The 21,201-nt window shown below is 38.5% G+C and overlaps 2 protein-coding genes across 2 annotated transcripts; both read right to left on the bottom strand.

The window, feature by feature from the left end:
- Positions 1-5,752: 5,752 nt before the first annotated feature.
- cdkn2d (cyclin-dependent kinase inhibitor 2D (p19, inhibits CDK4)) lies at positions 5,753-9,466 on the bottom strand. The gene is made up of 3 exons (XM_017482308.3): positions 9,109-9,466; positions 8,537-8,715; positions 5,753-6,483 (listed from the first exon to the last, which is right to left on the bottom strand). The coding sequence occupies exons 2-3, from the start codon at positions 8,675-8,677 to the stop codon at positions 6,112-6,114; spliced, it is 513 nt and encodes a 170-aa protein (XP_017337797.1). The 5' UTR covers positions 8,678-8,715; positions 9,109-9,466; the 3' UTR covers positions 5,753-6,111.
- Positions 9,467-9,615: 149 nt separating this feature from the next.
- On the bottom strand, positions 9,616-18,306 carry ap1m2 (adaptor related protein complex 1 subunit mu 2). Its single transcript, XM_017482306.3, has 13 exons — positions 18,212-18,306; positions 18,070-18,128; positions 16,351-16,507; positions 15,601-15,668; positions 14,084-14,214; positions 13,592-13,739; positions 12,782-12,908; positions 12,436-12,578; positions 12,267-12,338; positions 11,448-11,606; positions 11,136-11,261; positions 10,890-10,965; positions 9,616-9,965 (listed from the first exon to the last, which is right to left on the bottom strand). Exons 2-13 carry the CDS (start codon positions 18,109-18,111, stop codon positions 9,943-9,945), a joined length of 1,272 nt encoding a protein of 423 aa, XP_017337795.1. The 5' UTR covers positions 18,112-18,128; positions 18,212-18,306; the 3' UTR covers positions 9,616-9,942.
- Between the last annotated feature and the right edge of the window lie 2,895 nt (positions 18,307-21,201).

Genomic DNA, 21,201 nt, shown 5'->3' with positions numbered 1-21,201 from the left:
ATTAATTACTCTAAGAGGGCATGGTGGTGTAAAGTTTGAACTCTATAGACTTGAATCACAGCCCTATACTGGAATGCAGTTCAGCCGGCTGAAGAAAAAAGATTGTTCAACAGGATGTAACTTGCAGCAGGTATTACCTGCAGCACTACTAAGCAGCATGTGCCTAGTTCTAACAAGTCGTTCGTGTTCAAAACGTTCGTTTCAAAATAATAGCAAAAGAAACTAATGAAAGTATTTAGATTAACACCTCAGGCATACTCACATAAATGGCTTACTAGAGAAGATTAAGTTAGATGAGAGGTTGTTGGATCACACACCAGTAGCAGACAGTTATGAGTGTCTGGATCCATGCTTAAACTTAAAAGCTAAAATCAAGCACAATGTCAAATGCAAAAGATGCCACTTGCTAAAGTTCAAGGTTTCATGTACCCTAAATGGACATTTTCATCTTATTAAAGTACTGCAGTGGCATAACCAATTCTAACCAACCAGCTTAAGTCTCTGCCCGTGTCCTGTGTCTGTAATGCTCTAAAAGTAAGGTGAAACTAACTTTTCTAGATGAGCACGATTAGTCATAAATGGGTGTAATGATGTGGCATGTTCTTCCTTTGTAAAGAAAAAATTACATTCAGAAACTGGTCATGAACAGGAGACGCTCTTGACTAAAACCATGTAAGCCAAGCTCATTATTTGTACACAGTCAGAAATACCATTATTTAAAGTATAAACCTCTCATGAATAGAGTATGGAAGCCCATTTCCATAAAATAATGTCTTAACATCTCATAATGATGAGAAACTTTCTCGTAATAATGACTTAACATCTCATAATAATGAGAAACTTTCTCGTAATAATGACTTAACATCTCATAATGATGAGAAACTTTCTCGTAATAACGACTTAACATTAAGTTAAGACATGAACAGGCAATTAAGGTCACAGTTACAATAACTTAAGACACTAAAGAGACCTTTCTACTGACTCTGAAAAACACCAGAAGAAAGATGCCTAAGGTTCCTGCTCACCTGCGTGAACATGCCATAGGCCAGCTGCAGGGAGGCGTGAGGACTCCAGATGTGGCCACAACAATAAACTGCAATGTCTGTAATGTAAGACGCCACAAGCTTAGTTCACGCTACATGATTTTAAGCCCGATTTTTAAGTCGCCGAGCTCGCCAACAACAACCCTTTGATCGTAGGCAAATCATCGAGCAATCAACGCTCACCAATCGGCAGTCGATCGTTGTGTGAACTACTCAACAATGCACCAAAGAGTCTCGCCAACACATCGCCAAGGCATCACCGACGCCAGACTGATATTTGGCATGCTGAATATGCTGGGCAGTGGTGGTTTAGTGGTTAAGGCTCTGGGTTATTGATCGGGTTCAAGCCCCAGCACTGGTTGGGCCCTTGAGCAAGGGCCTTAACTCTCTAAGGGCTTCTAGGGGCCCTTAATCCTTCAGGGGTGCTGTATCATGGCTGACCCTGTGCTACTTCCTGACATGCTGGGGTATGCGAAGAAAAAAATTTCACTGTGTATATGTATATGTTATCAATAAAGACTCATTACCATTATCAATATCTAGAGCTGTCGGGCGACTCCACATCCTGTGGTGTGAAAAGTGTCGTCACTGGCAGTGATTGCAGCGACAAGCTACAGGCAAGACATGGGGTGAGGTCACCGTGAGGAAGGGAAACTCGTGAAACCTATGGCAGAAGCATAAAGCGGAGACGCTTTTTTCACGTCATATATCTGTGTCACTTCTCACGTGTGTTTTCGTGACAAAACGTAGTTTGGACACCAGATAGTCGTCCGGTGAGAGAGTCGTTGTCAGATCATGTAGCATGTGACCCTGTGTCGCAGTGCAATCACATAGTGCGAACACTACAATGATTTCAAGACTCATGATTACAAGACAGCAAGTCGCGTAATGTGAACAGCACAACGATCTTCTGACGTTGAAAGTCGTGTAGTGTGATCTAGACTTTGTGTGATTAAGACTGTGCTACAGGGAGACAGGAAGGACAGCTGACCGTCCTTGCAGTGGAAAATTACATGTAAACATGTGTCACTCCAGATGTGATCGAGAACTTGCAAATGCCTTGGTGGAAGAGTGGAGTAACATCTCACAGCAAGAACTGACAAATCTGGTGCAGTCCATGAGGATGAGATACAGTGTAGTACTTAAAGCAGCTGGTAAACACCAGATACTGACTGTTACTTTTAATATTGGATATATATATAATATATATATATATATATATATATATATATATATATATATATATATATATATATATATATATATATGTGTGTGTGTGTGTGTGTGTGTGTGTGTGTGTGTGTGTGTGTGTGTGTGTGTATCTACGCCTTAGTTATAAACCATAGTTATATCAATACCATAGTTACTACAGTATTAAGTCATTGGATGAAGTCATTATTACGAGAAGGTTTCTCAATATAGTGACTTAATTCAATTCAATTTTATTTGTATAGCGCTTTTTACAATAGACATTGTCTCAAAGCAGCTTTACAGAAATATCAACATGGTATACAGATATTAAGACTTACAGAATCATTTTTTTTTTTTTTTACTCAACTGTGGTGGAAACAGACTTCCATAGTAGAGCGCTAATTATGTGTTTAGAAATTTTCCCTTGAATGCGTGCAGTGACATAAGCCTCTGTCCTCTCACTTTATTTTTGTCATCCCTGCAAAACACTCACTTTCTTTTCCCATCACTCTTTCCATCTTATTAGCGCTTGAAACTGAAGCACATGCCGAAACAAGTTTCTGTGATGAAACTAAAATTATCTGACCCAATGTTCTGAATGGCGCCCTCTAGTGTTGTGCCAGGATGATCTGACTGCTTTTTGTTTCTGATGCCTGACATTCTTGTTCAGCAGGTTAAACAGGATGAGCATTAATTAATCATAAAATCTCTGAATGAAGAACGCTAAATATACACGCTTAGAACAAAAATGTGTTCTTTAAGGATTTATTGAATTATTAAAAGTTCTTAGCTTCCATTAAAAAAAACTTTATGATTAGAAAACACTGTGTTGTAGGGTTATACATTGAACTGGACAACTGGAGAACCCTTAAAGAAAAACTCCACCCACCCTTTTTCCATCCATCCATCTTCTACCGCTTATCCTTCCTTCAGGGTCACAGGGAAACCTTGGAGCCTATCCCAGGGAACATCGGGCACAAGGCGGGGTACAGGCTGGACAGGGTGCCAATCCAACACAGGGCACACAATCACATACACACTCTACACACCCATTCATACACTACGGACACTTTTGCCAATCATCCTACCCTGCATGTGTTTGGACTAGGAGGAAACTGGAGTACCCTGAGGAAACCCCCGCAGCACAGGGAGAACATGCAAACTCCACACACACGGCCACGGCCACGACGAACCCCTGACCCTGGAGGTGTGAGGCGAATGTGCTAACCACTAAGCCACCATGCGCCCTACCCACCCTTTTTTTATATATATATATATATATATATATATATATATATATATATATATATATATATATATATATATATATATATATATATATATATATATTTGTTTTTATTATAAATAAAATAAATAAATAAATAGAAATAGTTGTGATTTGTTCAGTGGTTCCGGTGCTAATTCTGCAAGTATTGCAAGATTTGTGTTATCTCTGGGAGAAGTTAGTAGCTGTCTGATGGTCTGATGTCACAGGGTGGGACAATGTTATGGACAAAAGGGATAACTGTCAGGTTTCACTATTAGCTCCTAAAATACAACAGAGCAAGAGCTGCTTTTTCCTCACTGACCATTTTCCTTCATATTACTGAGAAATCCAGCATAAGAAATAGTGCAGACAACAAACACTGGGTTCGACGTTCCAGCACGCAATGCAGCTGTATGACACGGTTGAGCTGCATTTCAGTAGAGCAGTCTCGGCTAGACAGTGATCTAAGAGATGTCGAGCGTGATTGTATTGATGGCGGTATTAGTATGAAAGGTGAAGCTTTGGAAGCGGATCTGTTGTGTACAGGTGAAAGAGCTGGACAGAAGGACTAAAGTACTGCTGCATCCGTTTCTTTAGGAAGAGATGAATGGGAATTGGTGTGGGGCATGGTGGATTAGTGGCTAGCATGTTTGCCTCGCACCTCCAAGTTTGATTCCTACCTCCACCCTGTGTGCGCAGAGTTTGCATGCTCTCCTTGTGCTTTGGGAGTTTCCTCCGGGTACTCCGGTTTCCTTTCCCAGACCAAAGACATGCACTGTAGGCTGATTTGAATTTCCAAATTGCCTGTTATGCAGTTGCTAAATTGTGTGTGCAGCTGTGTCCTGTGATGCGTTGGCACCCCTTCCAGGGTGTCCCCCGCCTCGTACCGCGAGTCCCCCGGGATAGGCTCCAGGCCCCCCGCCACCCTGTGTAGGATAAGCATACTGAAAATGGACGGATGGATGGATGGAATTCCTATTGGTGGCACTCAGCAGGAAGTCAAAAGGCATTGTGGGAAATCTGTTAACCAAAGTCAATGAAAGAAGTTTAACCATAAAAAAAAAATTGAGAATTATATCCTTAATTGAAAATCATACACAGATTCTAAATATTGATTATTGAAGTTGTTCAGGGTGGATTTTTTTTTTCTTGTAAGTGTGTAACAAGGTGGATAAATTTTTTATTTCTCCAGTGAAGGACCAAAAAGGACCTCCAACCAGAAAGAGACCTGAATGAATGCCACTGGAGATTTTGTTACAAAATGCAACAGGCAGCCAGTCTAGTCTTTTGGCTTTAAAGCAGAAGAGCCAACAATAACATCCATTGTGTGGGTGTCCTTTAAACAGCAACTGCACGGACAAATAAGATTCCTGTTCTCAGTGCTTTATTCTGTGGTCTACCTGAGCGATGGCACGCTGTCAGACCTGTACATTTAAGCACATTCCTCTATGGAGTAATTATAAACGTCCTTGCTAACTCACCTTGGTATCACGCACACACACATACACACACAATGGTGAGTGCACATGTAGACCACAAAAGAGGGAAAGTGTACTTATCCAGTTTATCAGTGCTGTCCCTTATGCATCATTCTGTAGACACTGAACAGTTTGTAGTTTAAATCAACTTCACAGAAGTTTCTAGAATATTCCTGCTGGTATAGTGTTATGTAGATCTACATTTTGTTCTTAGGAGTATATTTTTGGTCAAATCGTTCCTTAAAAGTAATCAAACCTCTAAATCGTTTAATCGCGAAAAGCATTCTTTTTTTTTTTTCTGTACAAAAGTTTGTGATTATTTCAGGTTGAAGTTGTGAATAGAGCCCTCTTGTGGTAAAAAGGACTTTCCAATTTCATACACACACACACACATACACACACAGTTAGACAAAGCTTTTAGGTTTAAGAATTTAATTGTGTTTCAAAGAATTTGTGTAATTAATTAATAACAATACCATTACATCAGTACAAATCTTCAGGGTCAGGGCAAAGGGGCATGAATAAGTACCTTTATAAATAACATCAGAAATCCCACATTAAACATAAATCTATTTACAATCTGTCAATAAATAAGTTGATATTTTCATAAAATGCTATATACACATCAAAACACAAACAAACGCTAAATTATAATACACACACAAGCAAACACAAACTAAGCAAATGATCATACAAGTTCATCAGTGCATGCTGCACAGTCTCACTAGGTGAGAAAAGGCAACAGTAATTTCATGAGATTTCTTTTTCTTTAAAAAAAAAAAAAAAAAAAAGGTTAACAGTTCAAGTTTTCTACACAGACCCGTGCAGTAAATGTAACTTCGGTTATAAAAGGATGAAAAAAAAGAGCTGTTCTACAATTGTGCATGGCAAACCACCAAAATCGACGGCGAACGGAACGCGATCCGCGTTTCCGACGACAGTTTCTCTGCTCTGTGCAAAACTGCTGCTACATTCTTCATCTAGTATTAACTGTCTAACTGAACGACAAGAATCAACTAAAATAAACATCGCACTGTAGTAATGTAACCTAGTCCTGTACATGAGAAAAAGTTCTTTGTGGACTTCTAGCACTTTAGACTGGCTTAGAATTCACAACTCAAAGCAGAAGTTTCTAAGACTGGAACGCTAGGGAGGACTCCAGCTGCCGTTTCAGCAGCTCCACCATGTCCGGCGTACACGAGGCCTGTGCGATGTCTAGCGCCGTGTCCCCTCGTGTGTCCTGGTGGCCGAGGTTCGAACGCGGTGCCAGGAACTCCACCACGTCTCTGTAGCCCTCTCGGATGGCGATGTGGATGGGCAGAGCGCCGGACTGATCGGGGATGTTGACCGAGGCGCCGTAATCGACCAGGACACACAACGTGTCCAAAAAGCCTGTCCGGGCAGCATCGTGGACCGGCGTGATCCCGAAGCGGTCCTGGATGTTCGGGTCGGCACCATTCTCCAGCAGCAGGCAAGCAACATTGGTGTTACCCATCATCATGGCCTGAAGAGAAAAGTACAGCATCTTTAAATACCCCTGAACTTAATATCATTTGAAACGTGCATTTCCTCTTGAACAGTCGATTGTATAGATTTTATACCACAGCACTGGTGAAGTCTGGATTCTTACCACACCACACCATTATTTTCCTATAACAGCATGCCCCATCTTGATTTATCCCATACATATAAATCAGCATTTGGGTCAAATTTACATGATATGGTATATTTGGACATATTTGCTGAGTGTTAAATAAGTTGCTAAGAATATGACGATGCAAATCAAGACTCCGACCTGTACTGGGACTTGTGTAGCCGTTTCAGTAGTATCTAGGGTGTACTGAACAATTTATATTGATATTTTTGTAGTATTTTTAAACGTTCAGTACCATAGAAGCGAATATATTCTAGCTATTCTAGCATATTACGAATGAATTACTGCCTAAGAAAGCCCCTAGAGTCAACATTACATTTCAAATGAAGTAACAGCAGCTGGTGCAAGCCTACCATGATTCACGATGAGGCTGGGTTTGTGGTAAAGATAATAAACACTGTCATTATTGTCATGTGGCTCTTCAGCTACAGATCTTTGACATGTGAGTAGGTCCAAAAATAACCTTTACATATAAAGCTTGAATATATGTCCATACATTTGGATGTATGCTGTTGATATATTATGTAAACGCACTACTAATAAAAACAAAAAATGGCCAGGCAGGACTGTTGTGTGGTAAATATTTGGAGTAAAATAAAAAGCCCAATATTTACCTTGAGGGTTTGTCCTCATTGCTGAAGATCTACCAGCTTGCATTGTAAAATACCAACACAACGTACTTTTCGAACTCTGATGCCACTTGAAGGCCCTGATAAACTGGATCAGGCGTGTTCGGTTAGAGCTGGATCTATGCCGTTAGGGTTGGGCAACTGTGCTCCTTTACAGCCATTTTACATAATGAGTACATCACAGTAAATATTTACAGGCTGACCATTTACACATTCAGGCAGGACTAGGAAGCCTTGTTTTAGGAAAATTCAACAGACAAATATTTATTTTATATATTGACATATGGCATTATAAGTAACGGTATCCTACATTATATGTGTATTGCAACGTAGAGCACCGCGTTTTTATAATAAGTAGCTATAGTGATTTATGGATTATGAACTAAGAGGTGTTTTCTTTCTTTCTGGAAAATTCAACATATAACCACAAATATTAATTTCGTGGCTATAAACTGACAGTTCATATGTAATGGTATAGTATATAGTATACGATACCGTACATACTGCACTGTGCCTCATTAACTGACAGAATAAATAGCTATAGTATAGTATTAACATATGACATATGTAATGGTATATTATATATATATATATATATATATATATATATATATATATATATATATATATACACACACACATATATATACACATATACCCACACACACACATATATTATTAGACATACTGCACTGTGCCTTAATGGAATAAATAGCTAGATATGTATGGATCATGAAGCCGTGTTTTAGTAAGTTTTACCCAACATGCAATGTTGAATATTAATTATATAGTTTACATATACGCATCATATCATGATGATCGATGACAATATGATGTCCATATGTAACTGTATATAATTATACAGTACTGTATAGTGTATATATAAATGTGTGTGTGTGTACATATTGCATCCAGTATCATCTCTTATGTCTTATGGACTATGAAGAGGTGTTTCTTCCCCAGAAATTTCAACATATAACAATATAAATATTCATTTTGTAGGTTACCTCTGTGTGTGTGTGTGTGTGTGCACTCCTCAGAACAAATAGCTTTGGTGACTTACAGACTAAGAAGCCGAGGCTTTGAGCCAAAGTTATAAAGATAATATTAAAATATGAAGATTGTTGCCTGCTTGTGTAACATTACGTCATCATTACGTCATACCGCGTAGACACGACGCTTCATGACCCGACTCATAATATTTACATATATAATAATTGCTGTTGTATGTAGTAATTGCTTGTATATGTGTAGGTGTGTGTGGCTTGTGGTACCTGTAAGGCTGTTTTGCCGAACTCGTTCCTGGTGTCGGGGTGAACTCGGCTCTCCTCCAGCAGCCTCCGCAGCTCTGCGGCGTCTCCTCTCGCCGCCGCCGCAGTCAGACTCTTCCCCGCGTCGCTCTCACTCAGCACCATTATTACTCCGGTTACTATCAGGGTAGCTTTTATCAGCCCTTCAAAACACACACACCACAGAAGACAGCTTGTCGCTGTGTTTTATCGAAACATGACACAGAGGAAAGAACGCGGCGCTTGTGTGTTGTAGAGCTCCGCTTTGTTCGGTCTCCGAGCGCCTTTAATTAAATGCCGGCGGACAGCTCGTGCTAAGCTAACAGGCTAACTTGTTTATCACAGTGTAAACTAGGTTATAACTCGATTAGCTGTCAGGAAGGAGGGACGGAGGGTATGAGGAAGGAGGTAAAAACGGAATATTGTAGACATGAAACACATGAAACACACCAGAATTATTCTGAATAATTCCCGAGTGCTCTACGAGTGCTTTTGAATTTTTTTTTTACGAATAGGGAAATGAAAGTAGTTTAACGCAGCGAGCGCCGTCGCCTTACCTTATCTACGTCTTTAAATCGGTTGTTTATCGAGGTGTCGAGCGTTCACCGCGGCTCCTTCCCGTCGCTTTTTACAATGTTTATGACTATTTTTAAATTAATCAAAACAAACAAGTTTCTTTGGGCGCCAGTACCTTTAATTTGCGCGCTTGGAAAACAGTGACAAATTTCTATCGTGACTTCTCAAACCGTGACGGGGGAGGGGGGGGGGGGAAGCGTCCAACCAATCAGAAGCTACAAACGGGGACAAAACTGACCATATATGGTGAAAAGGGCGGAGTGCACGTGCGGTTGCTACAGTATCCCCATGGTAACTGCGCCTCTGGCCAATTAGAATGAAGGGCGCAGACGGCGGGCGATTTGAGAAGGTTACTTCTGCACCCCGGGACGTTCATTCATGTTTCTCCTTCAGTAGTGCGAGAATAAGTGAAAAGGGCGGGTTTATGGGCTTTTATTTTTTTTCTGTAAACTCATTGTATCTGTAGAAGATATCACCAAAACATGAACTCCAGTGTAATAATTTAATTCATGAAATAACATGTTACCTTCTACAGACTAAACCAAAACACAAATTGATCACTTTTTTAAATCATTATTATAAGAAAACAATCTTTGATTTAACATTTTAACCATGATTTAGTGCAACAACAATTAAATGTTAAAAAAAAGCATTTCAGCCTTTAAAAACAATCTTAAGATTAATAACATTTTCCTTCTGCTTCCAAAAAAAAAAAGAACTGAAATATCAAGACAGCTTTTGATGCAAAGTATGACTTAACCACATTATAATTTGCCTCGAAGTTTAAGCAGGATCAGGGAATGCAAAGTGCTTCTCTAGTTCGTCCTGAGTTGGTAATCTGCAACGTAAAGGGGAAAATACATATTAAAAATCCGCAATCATTCGTTTTTAAGGTTTTTAAATCGCAATTCTAGTGACCTATAGTGGTTTTGTCACACCCTCTTTGGTCAGACCCTTTTTGCGTAATCTCTGGGTATACAGGAAAAAAGTCTGAGTCACTCAATAATCTGTAGTGAAGCGATCGTTTAATTAAACTTTTCAGTTGTAAGATTTTATTACATTTACCAAAAAGCACCAGTAATTCCTACATTTTCTTAATGTACAAAAAAACTAAAGTTTTTAATCCATCATGTCAGTTGAATGGAAGACTACTGGCAGGTAAAATGACAAGTCTGCTCTCGAATACACTATATGGCTAAAAGTTTTTGGAGACCTGACCATCACGCCCCATATGTAGTTCTTCCCCAAACTGCTGCCACACAGTTGAATAGGATGTCTTTGTACACTGCAGCGTTTCTATTTCCCTTCACTGGAACTAAGGGGAACTAAGCCCTGGCCTGAACTCCACTGAACACCTTTGGGATGAACCCTGACTGCACCCCGGGCCTCCTCACCGAACATCCAATGCCTGACCTAATGCTCTTCTGGCTGAAGGAGGAAATCCCCACAGCCACTCGAAAATCTAGTGGAAAGCCTTCCCAGAAGAGTGGAGGTTATTATAACAGGAATGGAATGTGCAAAAAGCGCATATGGGTGTGAATGTCAGGTGTCCACATACTTTTGGCCATGCTTTCAGCGTACTTTATTAAGCGCACCGACCATAAAAAAAACCTAAACGCATGCTGCTAAACAGTCACTTCACTGGTGTGGCTCGTTAACTCAGTCATACTCTCTCTGACCCTTTATTGTGATTCTATGCAAATCACCGACCTACAGTAAATGCACGCCTGCTATGTACAAACATGCAAATATTTCAGCTTACCTCCACTCTGTGTGATGTACCTAACCCAAGGTAATGCCTGGTAGCCACTCTTCTCGATGATCTTCATATATCGCACCTTATGAAATGAAACATAGCCAGACAGAATTCTGTTGCATATGATACAATTCATAATAATTGCACAAATACACGGTAATAAGGATTGTTTGAATAATAAGAAGTATTAGATTGATATTGCATGTAAATGTGATACAAATATACTGCAGCTATAGGAACACACAAACACACCTGTATTCCTGACACAGTGAAGTATGGGATCTCAAATTTGACTGTAACAGGTGGTTTTCCCTCCAGCTCGTCTTTCTCCACACTGGGGAGGCCGAAGTGGGCTCGCATCAGGAACTCTTTCCCTCCCTACACACCCACACAATATTCAGACTCAAAGTAAATAGCCACATTGAGTGATGGACAGTTAATAGGCGTAACATACAGCAAAATGTTCTGTTACTATACTACCTGCACATTAGAATTTTTTGCGTATGAAACCTAGAAAAATGACACGCAAGAAGGCATTTTTATATTGTTAAAGATATTACTCACCGGGAAGGATTTAATGGTCCACACCACCAGGTTCTTCTCAGGAACGTACTTTGCATGGCCAGTGCTAGTTTTAAACTTTGGGGAGTCTGCATCACTTGGGACAGGAACACGCACCTCCACGTTATTAGCCACAGACTGCTTTTTAAACTGCCCTTTAGCCTGACGGGAGAATGAATTAGACCTGAACGACCGTGCATTAGTACTTCCGCATCTGCAGTATACGGGTGATTACCGTAGACAAGATTTAACACGTTTCCCTGTAGTGAGTAGAAGCTAGTTTTTGATTAAAACTCTCAGAATTGTAGTCTAAGGCCAGTTGTTGGAACAGCCAATAAATATTTATGTGAAACACTTTCATGAATTCTTCAGTCATGGGTGTTTGAAAATTAATCTCCAATTCGTCATCATGTGTTACCAATACAGTCAGAATAGCTTAAAATGAACACAGAAGTGTTTCTGCACATTTCTTGTTCGCCATTTCTTTCAAATTGTCATGCTGGACTCTCCTACAGTGTACTAGGACAGCTTCTGCAGCTGATCCTTACTTCAAATTTGTCCAAAACTATCATGGACACTTATAGGCAGTATCCCAGTCATTAAAACATGGAAATGCTGGGAATACAGATTTAGAATTAATTAAAAGTGCAAGTAGATTTTTCTTGCTATTAATGCATCAAAGTTGTGGTACTAGGAGGCCAAACTGGGAATTATGCACCATTCCTTTAATAAATCTTTGAAAAAAAGAGCTTAGATGTTATTACTTTTGCTTGTGAGATGGTGAAAACAAGAAAACACTGCAAACCCATGTGTTTAACCTACCTTTACCATGATTTCCACTCGACTGTGAGAGAACTTTTCAATAACGGACTCGATCCAGATCAGAGGTTTCACCTGTATATGATAAATTTAGGGACGTTTTTTGGACGTTACCATTAGCTCAACAATCGTATATTCTTAATGTTTTAAAATACAATGAATGGGGTCTCACGTGAGTATTGATGCGGTAAGACATCAGCTCTGACTCTCCGTCTGGAGGGATGAATGAGATGGTTCGGTCGTTCTCGAAGCGCGAAAGTCGTACACACTGGTGAAACTTCACGTCTTCCATTGCTACAGTCTTCCCCTTGTCTCCTGCACACACAAAAAAACAGACAGTATAAGGTGGTCATATATGCTCTACCTTTCGTTATGATGAATAAAACAGTGCTTCGGAAATAACAGGTGATTCACCCCATGTCTGAAGTTAGTTTAGCAATTTCTGATGCAACATTAGCCCTTTATGAGATTCTCTAATGAAAAAAACAGAGAATGTGTGCAGTGAAGTTGTTGCTTACGGCCGGTAAGGGCAAAGAGCACACGGTCGTTGAGGCCCAGTCTGAGTTCAGGCATGCCCGAGAGCATCGTCTTCAGTTTAATACTGCCCACAATATCACTGCTCATTACGCTTCCATTGGCATTCACCTGCGAGCCACATACCGACCAATCAAGCTACTTACATTACAAACCACCAAAACACTACAAACGTAATAAAGAAATGGTTATGTGAAAAATTAATTGTACGTAATTTTCCAAATTATCCCAAAAGTAGTTCATCAGCCGAGACACGTTCAGTGCCTAACATTTGCTTCGTTTATTTTGCACTGGAGATAACCAAACTTATTTAAGCTGCTTTGCACAATATCCCAGTATCTTTCTGTCTTGTGCACAATGACACCAAGGGAAAAAGATTTGTATGGTTTACAGAAGGTCATACTGTGTACTAAACCCGAAAAGCAAGCCTGCTTGGCATTACCCAAGAGTTAGATGTGGTTTGAGGCAGATTTTTATGAAAAAGAGATTGCGTGACATTGACATCATTGCTTGTTGGAGATACAAATCAGCTATAAATTAGGCAAGGAAGCAAACATCTTGGCTAACTGAACCACATTTGGATTCGGGGGGGGGATGTTACACTATACTGCATGTGTGTATTCACAAGCTATGCCACACCCGTGGCAGAAAAAGGAACCAGACATGTGGCATATCTGTAGATATCACAGATCAGTAATTATTTATAAGTGTATCATAAAAATCAATTTAATAAATTCCTAATCTTCACAATTTTAATACAAAGTCATTTTGCATCGAGGGACCTCAGCACTCACCAGGACATTTATGGACTCGATGACGTCTATGAAAACCTCATTCTTCTTATACTTTATACCTTCAGACCTCCAGGACACAGCGTTGGTGACTGTTGTGGGCACTTTGGCCTTAGTGACTTCCAGTTTGTTGCCTTCTTGTGTGATGTATCTAAATATAGAGGGATCGAGGGATTCAAACTAGTTAAAAGACAGCTATCATTCCTCACACCCAGCTTACTGACAAATAATCTGTTGCAATCTCCTGTAAAGCCACAGCTATGCTAAGCCATCACACTCAGCCCATATTGCACAGGAATACTTTCACACCCAACAAGACTGAAATGAACGCTTGCTGCTTCTTGACTAATATGCTGACATAACGTCTAGCCGACGTTTCTCAAAAACACTGAAAACTAATGCACTGGCCTTTAAGAAGCTTTGACTAACAATTTTGTTTAATTTAAGTCCTGGTTTGGGGTGTTGATGGGAACAGAAGGTGTTATGAGCACATACTCCTGTAAGATCTTGCTATCTGTGGTCTGAGGGAAGCCGAAATCCATGAGCTCATCCAGCAGCTCGTACACCACAACAAAGTTGTCCTGAATGCTCTCTTCCTCTAGCTCCTTAAAGTACTCTGTGAACACCTGCACAGAGAACACACATACTGTACACAAAGAACCTATGCGTCATGTCTGGTTTGGCTTAGTTCTTTCGTTTGGAATGGGAGATTTGCATATGGGGGTTTGTGCAAATTGCAAAACACACAGAAAATCAAAAAAAAAAAAAATGCAGGAGTATTAACTCAAAACGTAAGGTCTTTACTGAACACCACAGGCTTGTTGCTTAGACACAGCATACGAATATCACAAGCAAAAAGAATGACACGTTTTAGATTGTTCTCTAGTTAGCCTAATGAAAACAGTTTAATATAAAGTTACTTGCACTCACCGTCTACTTTAATAGGAATGGCTGTACCCCTGCACTTTCAGTTTTAGCACACCCATCCACCTCAAGATTTTTCATGTTGTGCATTCTGAGATGCGTTTCTGCTCAGCACGGTTGTAAAGAGTGGTTGTTTGAGTTACTGTTGCCTCCCTGTCAGCTCAAACCTGTTTCGGTATATGACCTCTGACCTCCCTCATCAACACACGCATATTGCTGCTATGTGACATTGACAGTGTATCTAAAATAACATCATATGAGTGCACTTGATAAAAAAAAAAAAAAACAGATAAAAGCATCAGTAGATTCATTTAGGCTCATATTTCCTCGTACTGTATACATCCTTCAGCTCTTTGCTCTCCATCATGTCTCAGACTGATGTGTGCTGTAGCCAATCAGCAACAAGCAATGTGATTTGTCATTTGTCAGGCGCTCTTATCCATACATTTTCACTTAGGGGTGTACTCACTTTTGTTGTCAGCGGTTTAGACATTAATGGCTGTGTGTTGAGTTATTTTGAGGGGACAGTAAATTTACACTGTTACACAAGCTGTGCATTCACTACTTTACATTGTAGCAAAGTGTCATTTCTTCAGTGCTGTCACATGAAAAGATATAATCAAATATTTACAAAAATGTGAGGGGTGTACTCACTTTTGTGAGATATTGTATAATATTTATTTAATTTAAAAAAGCATAGTACATTGTCATGGTAGAGTCAGTACTGTTTATTTTTGTATTAAAGTTGAGCAATATTTTACTTTGAGTGTCATGTTTTCATTCAGTATTATTTTTAAAAACCATCGGTTGATTAAACGGATATCGGCAGGTAGGTACCACCCAACTTAGATATCAGTGTTTGTAAGATCCACTATCGGTCGACCTCTAATTCGAAGAGCATGACAATCCATCCCCGGCTTGAGTATCAACCCTCGGGCAGAGCTTAATTCCTATCTTATTCAGATGTGCACATGTCCCTAAATTAAAGTCGAAATGAATTCGGATGGAAATTTTAAAAAAAACCTCGACATAACAAGCAGATTTGCCTTCCTCCTGCACTACAGTGAATAAGGCGTGCAGTGTCTTACCTCCACCAGCTTGTACAGAAAAGAATACACCAGAGATGCATTGGAGTTCTTGTTGGTAGTAGCCACCACTGTACGGTGATCATGTTAAGTCTCATAGACACAATATTCGTTTGTTATGTTTTATTTCTCTAAAGCTCACTAGACTTACAATTCATCTCAGTGCAGAAACTTATTTAGGAATGTCTGTACTAAACTCGGCCAAAAAAAAAGAAAAAAAATGCAGATGTTGGTTTTGCATTGGAGCTAGGTTAACTGGAGACTACACTCTCGGAAATAAAGGTACCCAAATGTGGTCTTCCTTGTCACTGGGGTGGTACCATTAAGGGTGCGTCATTTGGACTTGTCATATGTGTTTCGTCTGGGAAAGTGCAGCTTTAACTCGCTTTTAGAGTAAAGCTTTAAGCGGTATATAAGGGGTCCTTCAGGTCAAATTATTTACTTTAAATTAGTTTTTAAAAGGTACAACAAAATACCATTAAAAAGGTACCACCCCAGTTACCAGGGCAATCGGGCATTTCATAATCCTTTACACATAACACCAAGCCGTGCTATTTTATGATGACGAATCCCACACCAGTACTTCTCCATACTAAAACTCTATCAAACCTGCCCTGGCATGAATTTGTAACAGTATTTTGATCCACTCCTGCACTCGTAAATTACAAAATCAGACAGACCAGACCATTTCAAACTATTAAACCTGTATGAGTGGGAGTGCCAGCCACTCAAAACCGTTGATGAAAAGGATACAATAAAGATTGCTGTGCTTGATCCACATGAAGTGGACACTGCCATGCGAAATAACAGGGCACATTAGCCCTTCCTCTTCCTGTTGCAACAGCAGTGGCAGGAAATGGTCTATCTCCGACATGTCCACATCGCCTTTGTAGTTGCGACATATCAGTACCTGAAGAGAGTAAAATTCAAAAGATTTGGATAAACATTTGCATGCATGTCGATTATGAGTTTTCCCTCGCATACAAATCATCGGAAGATTTTTCTTTTTCTTTTTGTAGTTCAGGAAAGTTGAGTTCCTGCTTGTCAAGAAGGAATGTTCTTGATGCTTTTAATTTTCAGACGTTTCATACTTCTGAGAATGAAGCAGATACTACAGGTTTGCGACAGGTTAAGATTAAGTGATAAGTGTTTCTAAACGAATGTCATCTTACACAAGAGGCTTCCTCTGTACATTACGGTATTACTATCTTATGTGCAATTGAGATTAGTGTAAAGAGCACGCCTCCCTTGTGTTTTCTCATCCGCCCTCCTTAGGCCATTGTGAAAGAAACAGAGCCTGCTCATCTCACGTTACAAATACAACAGACGTCTTCGGAACAGTGCTGGAAATGAAAGCGCTTCTACTTTACGCAACAGATTTGTTTAAATATATGTGTATATATATATATATATATATATATATATATATATATATATATATATATATATATATATATATATAGGGAGAGAGAGAGAGAGAGAGAGAGAATTATAATACATTTGGAAAGTAGCCCGTTTTTCCCTGGGATCCTCACTGGGAAACTGAGGGAAAAGTGAGCCAGCATGTCTGTGATTTATTTATTTAATTAATTAATTTTCCACAATCCACCATCTGTATATATGATTGAGCTCTTATTCTTATCAGCCTGTTTGACTGGAAACGTGAATAAAAAATTAAAAAAAAGAAAAAGCATTTAATCCAAATCTCACTAACTGAAGAAATTAAGTAGGGCTAGAAATAATGTCAACATGGACCTTTTGGAAGAAATTTCACGAAGGAAAACACTTCAGAGAATAGTCGGAAAATTATTAATATACACATTTGAATAAAGAGTTTATTCTTTGACTAAATCTTTCTCTTTAAAAAAAAAAAATCTGGGGATGAGGGTTCTGTGTATGAACCCCTGGATTAAATTACGAGGCAGTGACAGGAAATTTACGTGGATAATATGCAAACATCCCGAATGTTTTAGTGCTTACATCTGAAATAGCCTACACACTAGGACACTATAAAATAGTAGCTATATCAAAATAATATTTTATACACCTGGTTGCCGTGGAAACGGCTCGCGTGTCCTATTTAGTAGCCTATGGAAGTTTACTGTGGTAGTTTTGGACGTAGAAAAAAAACAGATATACTGTAAAGACTGAAGAAAGACTTTCGCTAGATATTCAGGTTAAGGATTTAACACATTTTGAAGCACATTTATCTTTAACGAGAACACAGAGGTCCTAGCGGTCGCCATGTTACAAGAATAATAACGATCAGCGACAAAAACCCTAAAAAAAAATGCCATAACCTTCAGATCTTGCTATGCGAATACATATATTCCAGACTTTTTGTTATAAACACAAACCTGTTGTTTAACTCGAAATGTAACAGAAATATGACACAGAAGTAGAGTAGCTTTGTAAACTGGCCTAGACTGCTGTGTCCTGCTCGCGTTACTTCAGACAGACTCGAGTCCTCACCTTGCCTTTGAGATCCAGAATGAAGACCGCTGAAGCAGACATGACCTACACTTCACCGTCTAAAAACAACCGTTACTCACAATTATTCTTACAAAACCCCTTTATTTACCAACGTAGAAACAAGTTAAGTCCATGAACAAACCTATATTTAACGGGAAACTATTAATATAATCGTGAATTCCTCTGTTCCTTTTCCTCGTGCAGCGTGTTTACGTCACGCTGCGCGACGTCAGGTAAAACATTGACAGAGCTTACCTGTAGAGCGCGCGAGGGGCCACGTCATCTCCAACGCGGAAGTAAAATTCACAGTTAATTCATTATTGTGTTTACTTACTTACTTACTTACTTACTTACTTACTTACTTACTTACTTACTTACTTACTTACTTACTTACTTACTTACTTACTTGTTTGTTTGTTTGTTTGTTTGTTTTAGCTAAAATCGAGCATGAAGTTGATATTAATATCATGAATTGTATAGCTTGTTTCAGCTGCAGGGTTGCTAGGCTACGTTTTCTTTTTTAGATGAATCATGTATTAAATAATAATACATTGATGGTGATAATAATAATGTAATACTTATATAATTGTTCAATATTTTGAAATACTACCTACATAAATCCAGAAACAAATAAGCCTTGTATTTTTTTTCTTAATTGAGTTCAAATTGCATTTTTTTTTTAATCTTTAAAATGTCCTAGCAGTAATAATGTATCTGTACCATTAATTAATAAATAATAAATATATGTTGGGACTTTTAGTTTTCTCTTGTCTACCTATTGCATATTTTTGTTCTTTTTGATGTTGGGATTTGTGTTCTTAATTGCTTTTAAAAATGTATGCCTTTTAATGAATTTTCTTTTATTTGCCTGTTTCAGCAATTAAAAGGGGGTGGGTGTTAATTTCAGTATACAAATCTATTTATACTTGAGTTTGATGAAAGATTTCAAATGTTGTTCACTGTTTACTTTAAAAAAGCATTTTTATTGCTGAAACTTTTTTTTTTAATTTCTTTAACATCACTAAAATTAATACTTTCTCAGTTCTGGTACTTGCATATTGCCCTTTAAGGTGTAACAATAAACATTTCCCTATGTGTTATGTTGTCTTTGGAATTTCATTTAATTTCTGCCAAAAACAATAATAATAATAATAATAATAATAATAATAATAATAATAATAATAATAATAATAACATAACTCTAAACTCTAAATAAAATAACTCTCTCTCTTTGATTGCATTTTGGATAGTTCTCTTTGCATACTTCACATTTTAAATGATAGATATATTGTTATGATTATTTGATCTGTCTGTATAATAGAGATTTTATAGCGTATAAGAATAGTTCTGATTTGTGAAAGACAAATGTACTTTCAATCAATTAACAAAACTCTCATGCAATTAACAGACTATATACGCTATTCATTAAATAAATTATATAAATTATATGCAGTTATTACAGTTAAAAATGAAATAAAATAAAATAAAATAAAATAAACCTCCTAAATCAAATTGTATTCTATTGACGATATTGTAGTACATATAAATGTCCACATGGTGGCAATGTGGTGTTACACATGCACTCTGCTACTACATTTAGTTCAAATAACACTGAATTGATTAACAGGTGTAAATAAAAAGTAGAGAACATTTTCCAAAGGGTCTTATAATGTTTATAAACTGGTGCAATAAGAGAACACTTCATTTTATTAGAAATTAATCTAAACAGCTTCATATCCTGTGGTATTTCACCTGTCTTATTTATCCTTCTTTATTTATTATTTTTTATTATTGTTTTTGTTTTACCTGTGCACAGAAATCAAAGTGTGGGATTATTTTTTTTCATTTAGACCAGCTAAATCAATGTTTTTTTTTAATGATGAATGCAATATTTGAACAGTCTTCCCCCTATACAATATATTCATGTTCATTTAAATATGAGATGACTGACAGGGGGTTTGAATCCCACCTCCACCCTGTGTGCCCAGAGATTGCATGTTCTCCTCGTGCTTCGAGGGTTTTCCTCTGCGTACTCCGGTTTCCACCCCCAGTCCAAAGACACATGTGGTAGGCTGACCCGTATAACCCGTACTGTGTGAATGAGTGTGTGCTTGTGCCCTGCAATGGGTTGGCACCGTGTTCAGTATGTCCTCTGCTTTGTGCCCCAAGTTCCCTGGGATAGAATCCAGCCTCCGCTGCAACTCTGTGAAGGATAAGGGATATAGAAAATGGATGGATGGATGGATGGACGACCGACAGGCCCCAAGGCGGATGTGGAATATTGCAATCATAAAGAAACATCCTTGATGTACCAGGGATATACAGTCCCAGCCCACAGAGATAAGCAGCAGTGCGTTTTGTTTGTTTTCTTTGCAGAAGCGTGTATTAATTTATGACCACTTTGACAAGGAGTCATAATCTACAGCCTGTATTGTGTTCATAAAATGAGTCATAAACAAGATATGGTTTCAAAATATCCAACACATTAATAAGGCTTGTAAATGTGGGTTTTGATTCTATTTTATATTATTTTATTGTTGATTTTTGTTACTGAATTAAAAATAATCTATTTTCATTAATCTCAGGATATAACGTATCACATTTTGTGTTTTAAAGTATTGCTTAAGTGATGCAGTGAACTTTATGGATTTATTTCTCTGTAGCTCTATAATCAGTTATCTAGTTACCCTGCACTTTAATGCAAAATATGTCCAATACATCACATGCATCCAGTTTCCCTGTTTTTGCACTTCCTCATCCCAGCTATGTTGCCAGGAGCAAGCAGAGTTTTTATTCATGTTGCCTTGTTCCTACAGGCCGGAGTCTCACATTAACTGACAAACACTGGCTCAGACACACAACTTAATGTCAGGTCTCTGCCATACGATATATAATACAATATAATATATCGAATTCACACTTATCTTTGTTAAATAGCTCTGTTAGTAACATCACAGGATGTTACTGTAGCTTTAGCACTAAACCTGGGTTTGGGCTGCTACATTTGATGTGGAGAATATGTTGAGATCAGGATCAATGTTATCTCAGAATGAGAATATCCATCCATCTTCTATACCACTTATCCTCTTCAGGGTCATGCGGAAACCTGGAGCCTATCCCAGGGAGCATCGG

The sequence above is a fragment of the Ictalurus punctatus genome, chromosome 12 (genome assembly GCF_001660625.3).
Source record: "Ictalurus punctatus breed USDA103 chromosome 12, Coco_2.0, whole genome shotgun sequence".
Taxonomy (NCBI): Eukaryota; Metazoa; Chordata; class Actinopteri; order Siluriformes; family Ictaluridae; genus Ictalurus; species Ictalurus punctatus.
The sequence above is the reverse complement of the archived record's forward strand: the minus strand, read 5'-3'. Positions and strand labels throughout refer to the sequence as shown.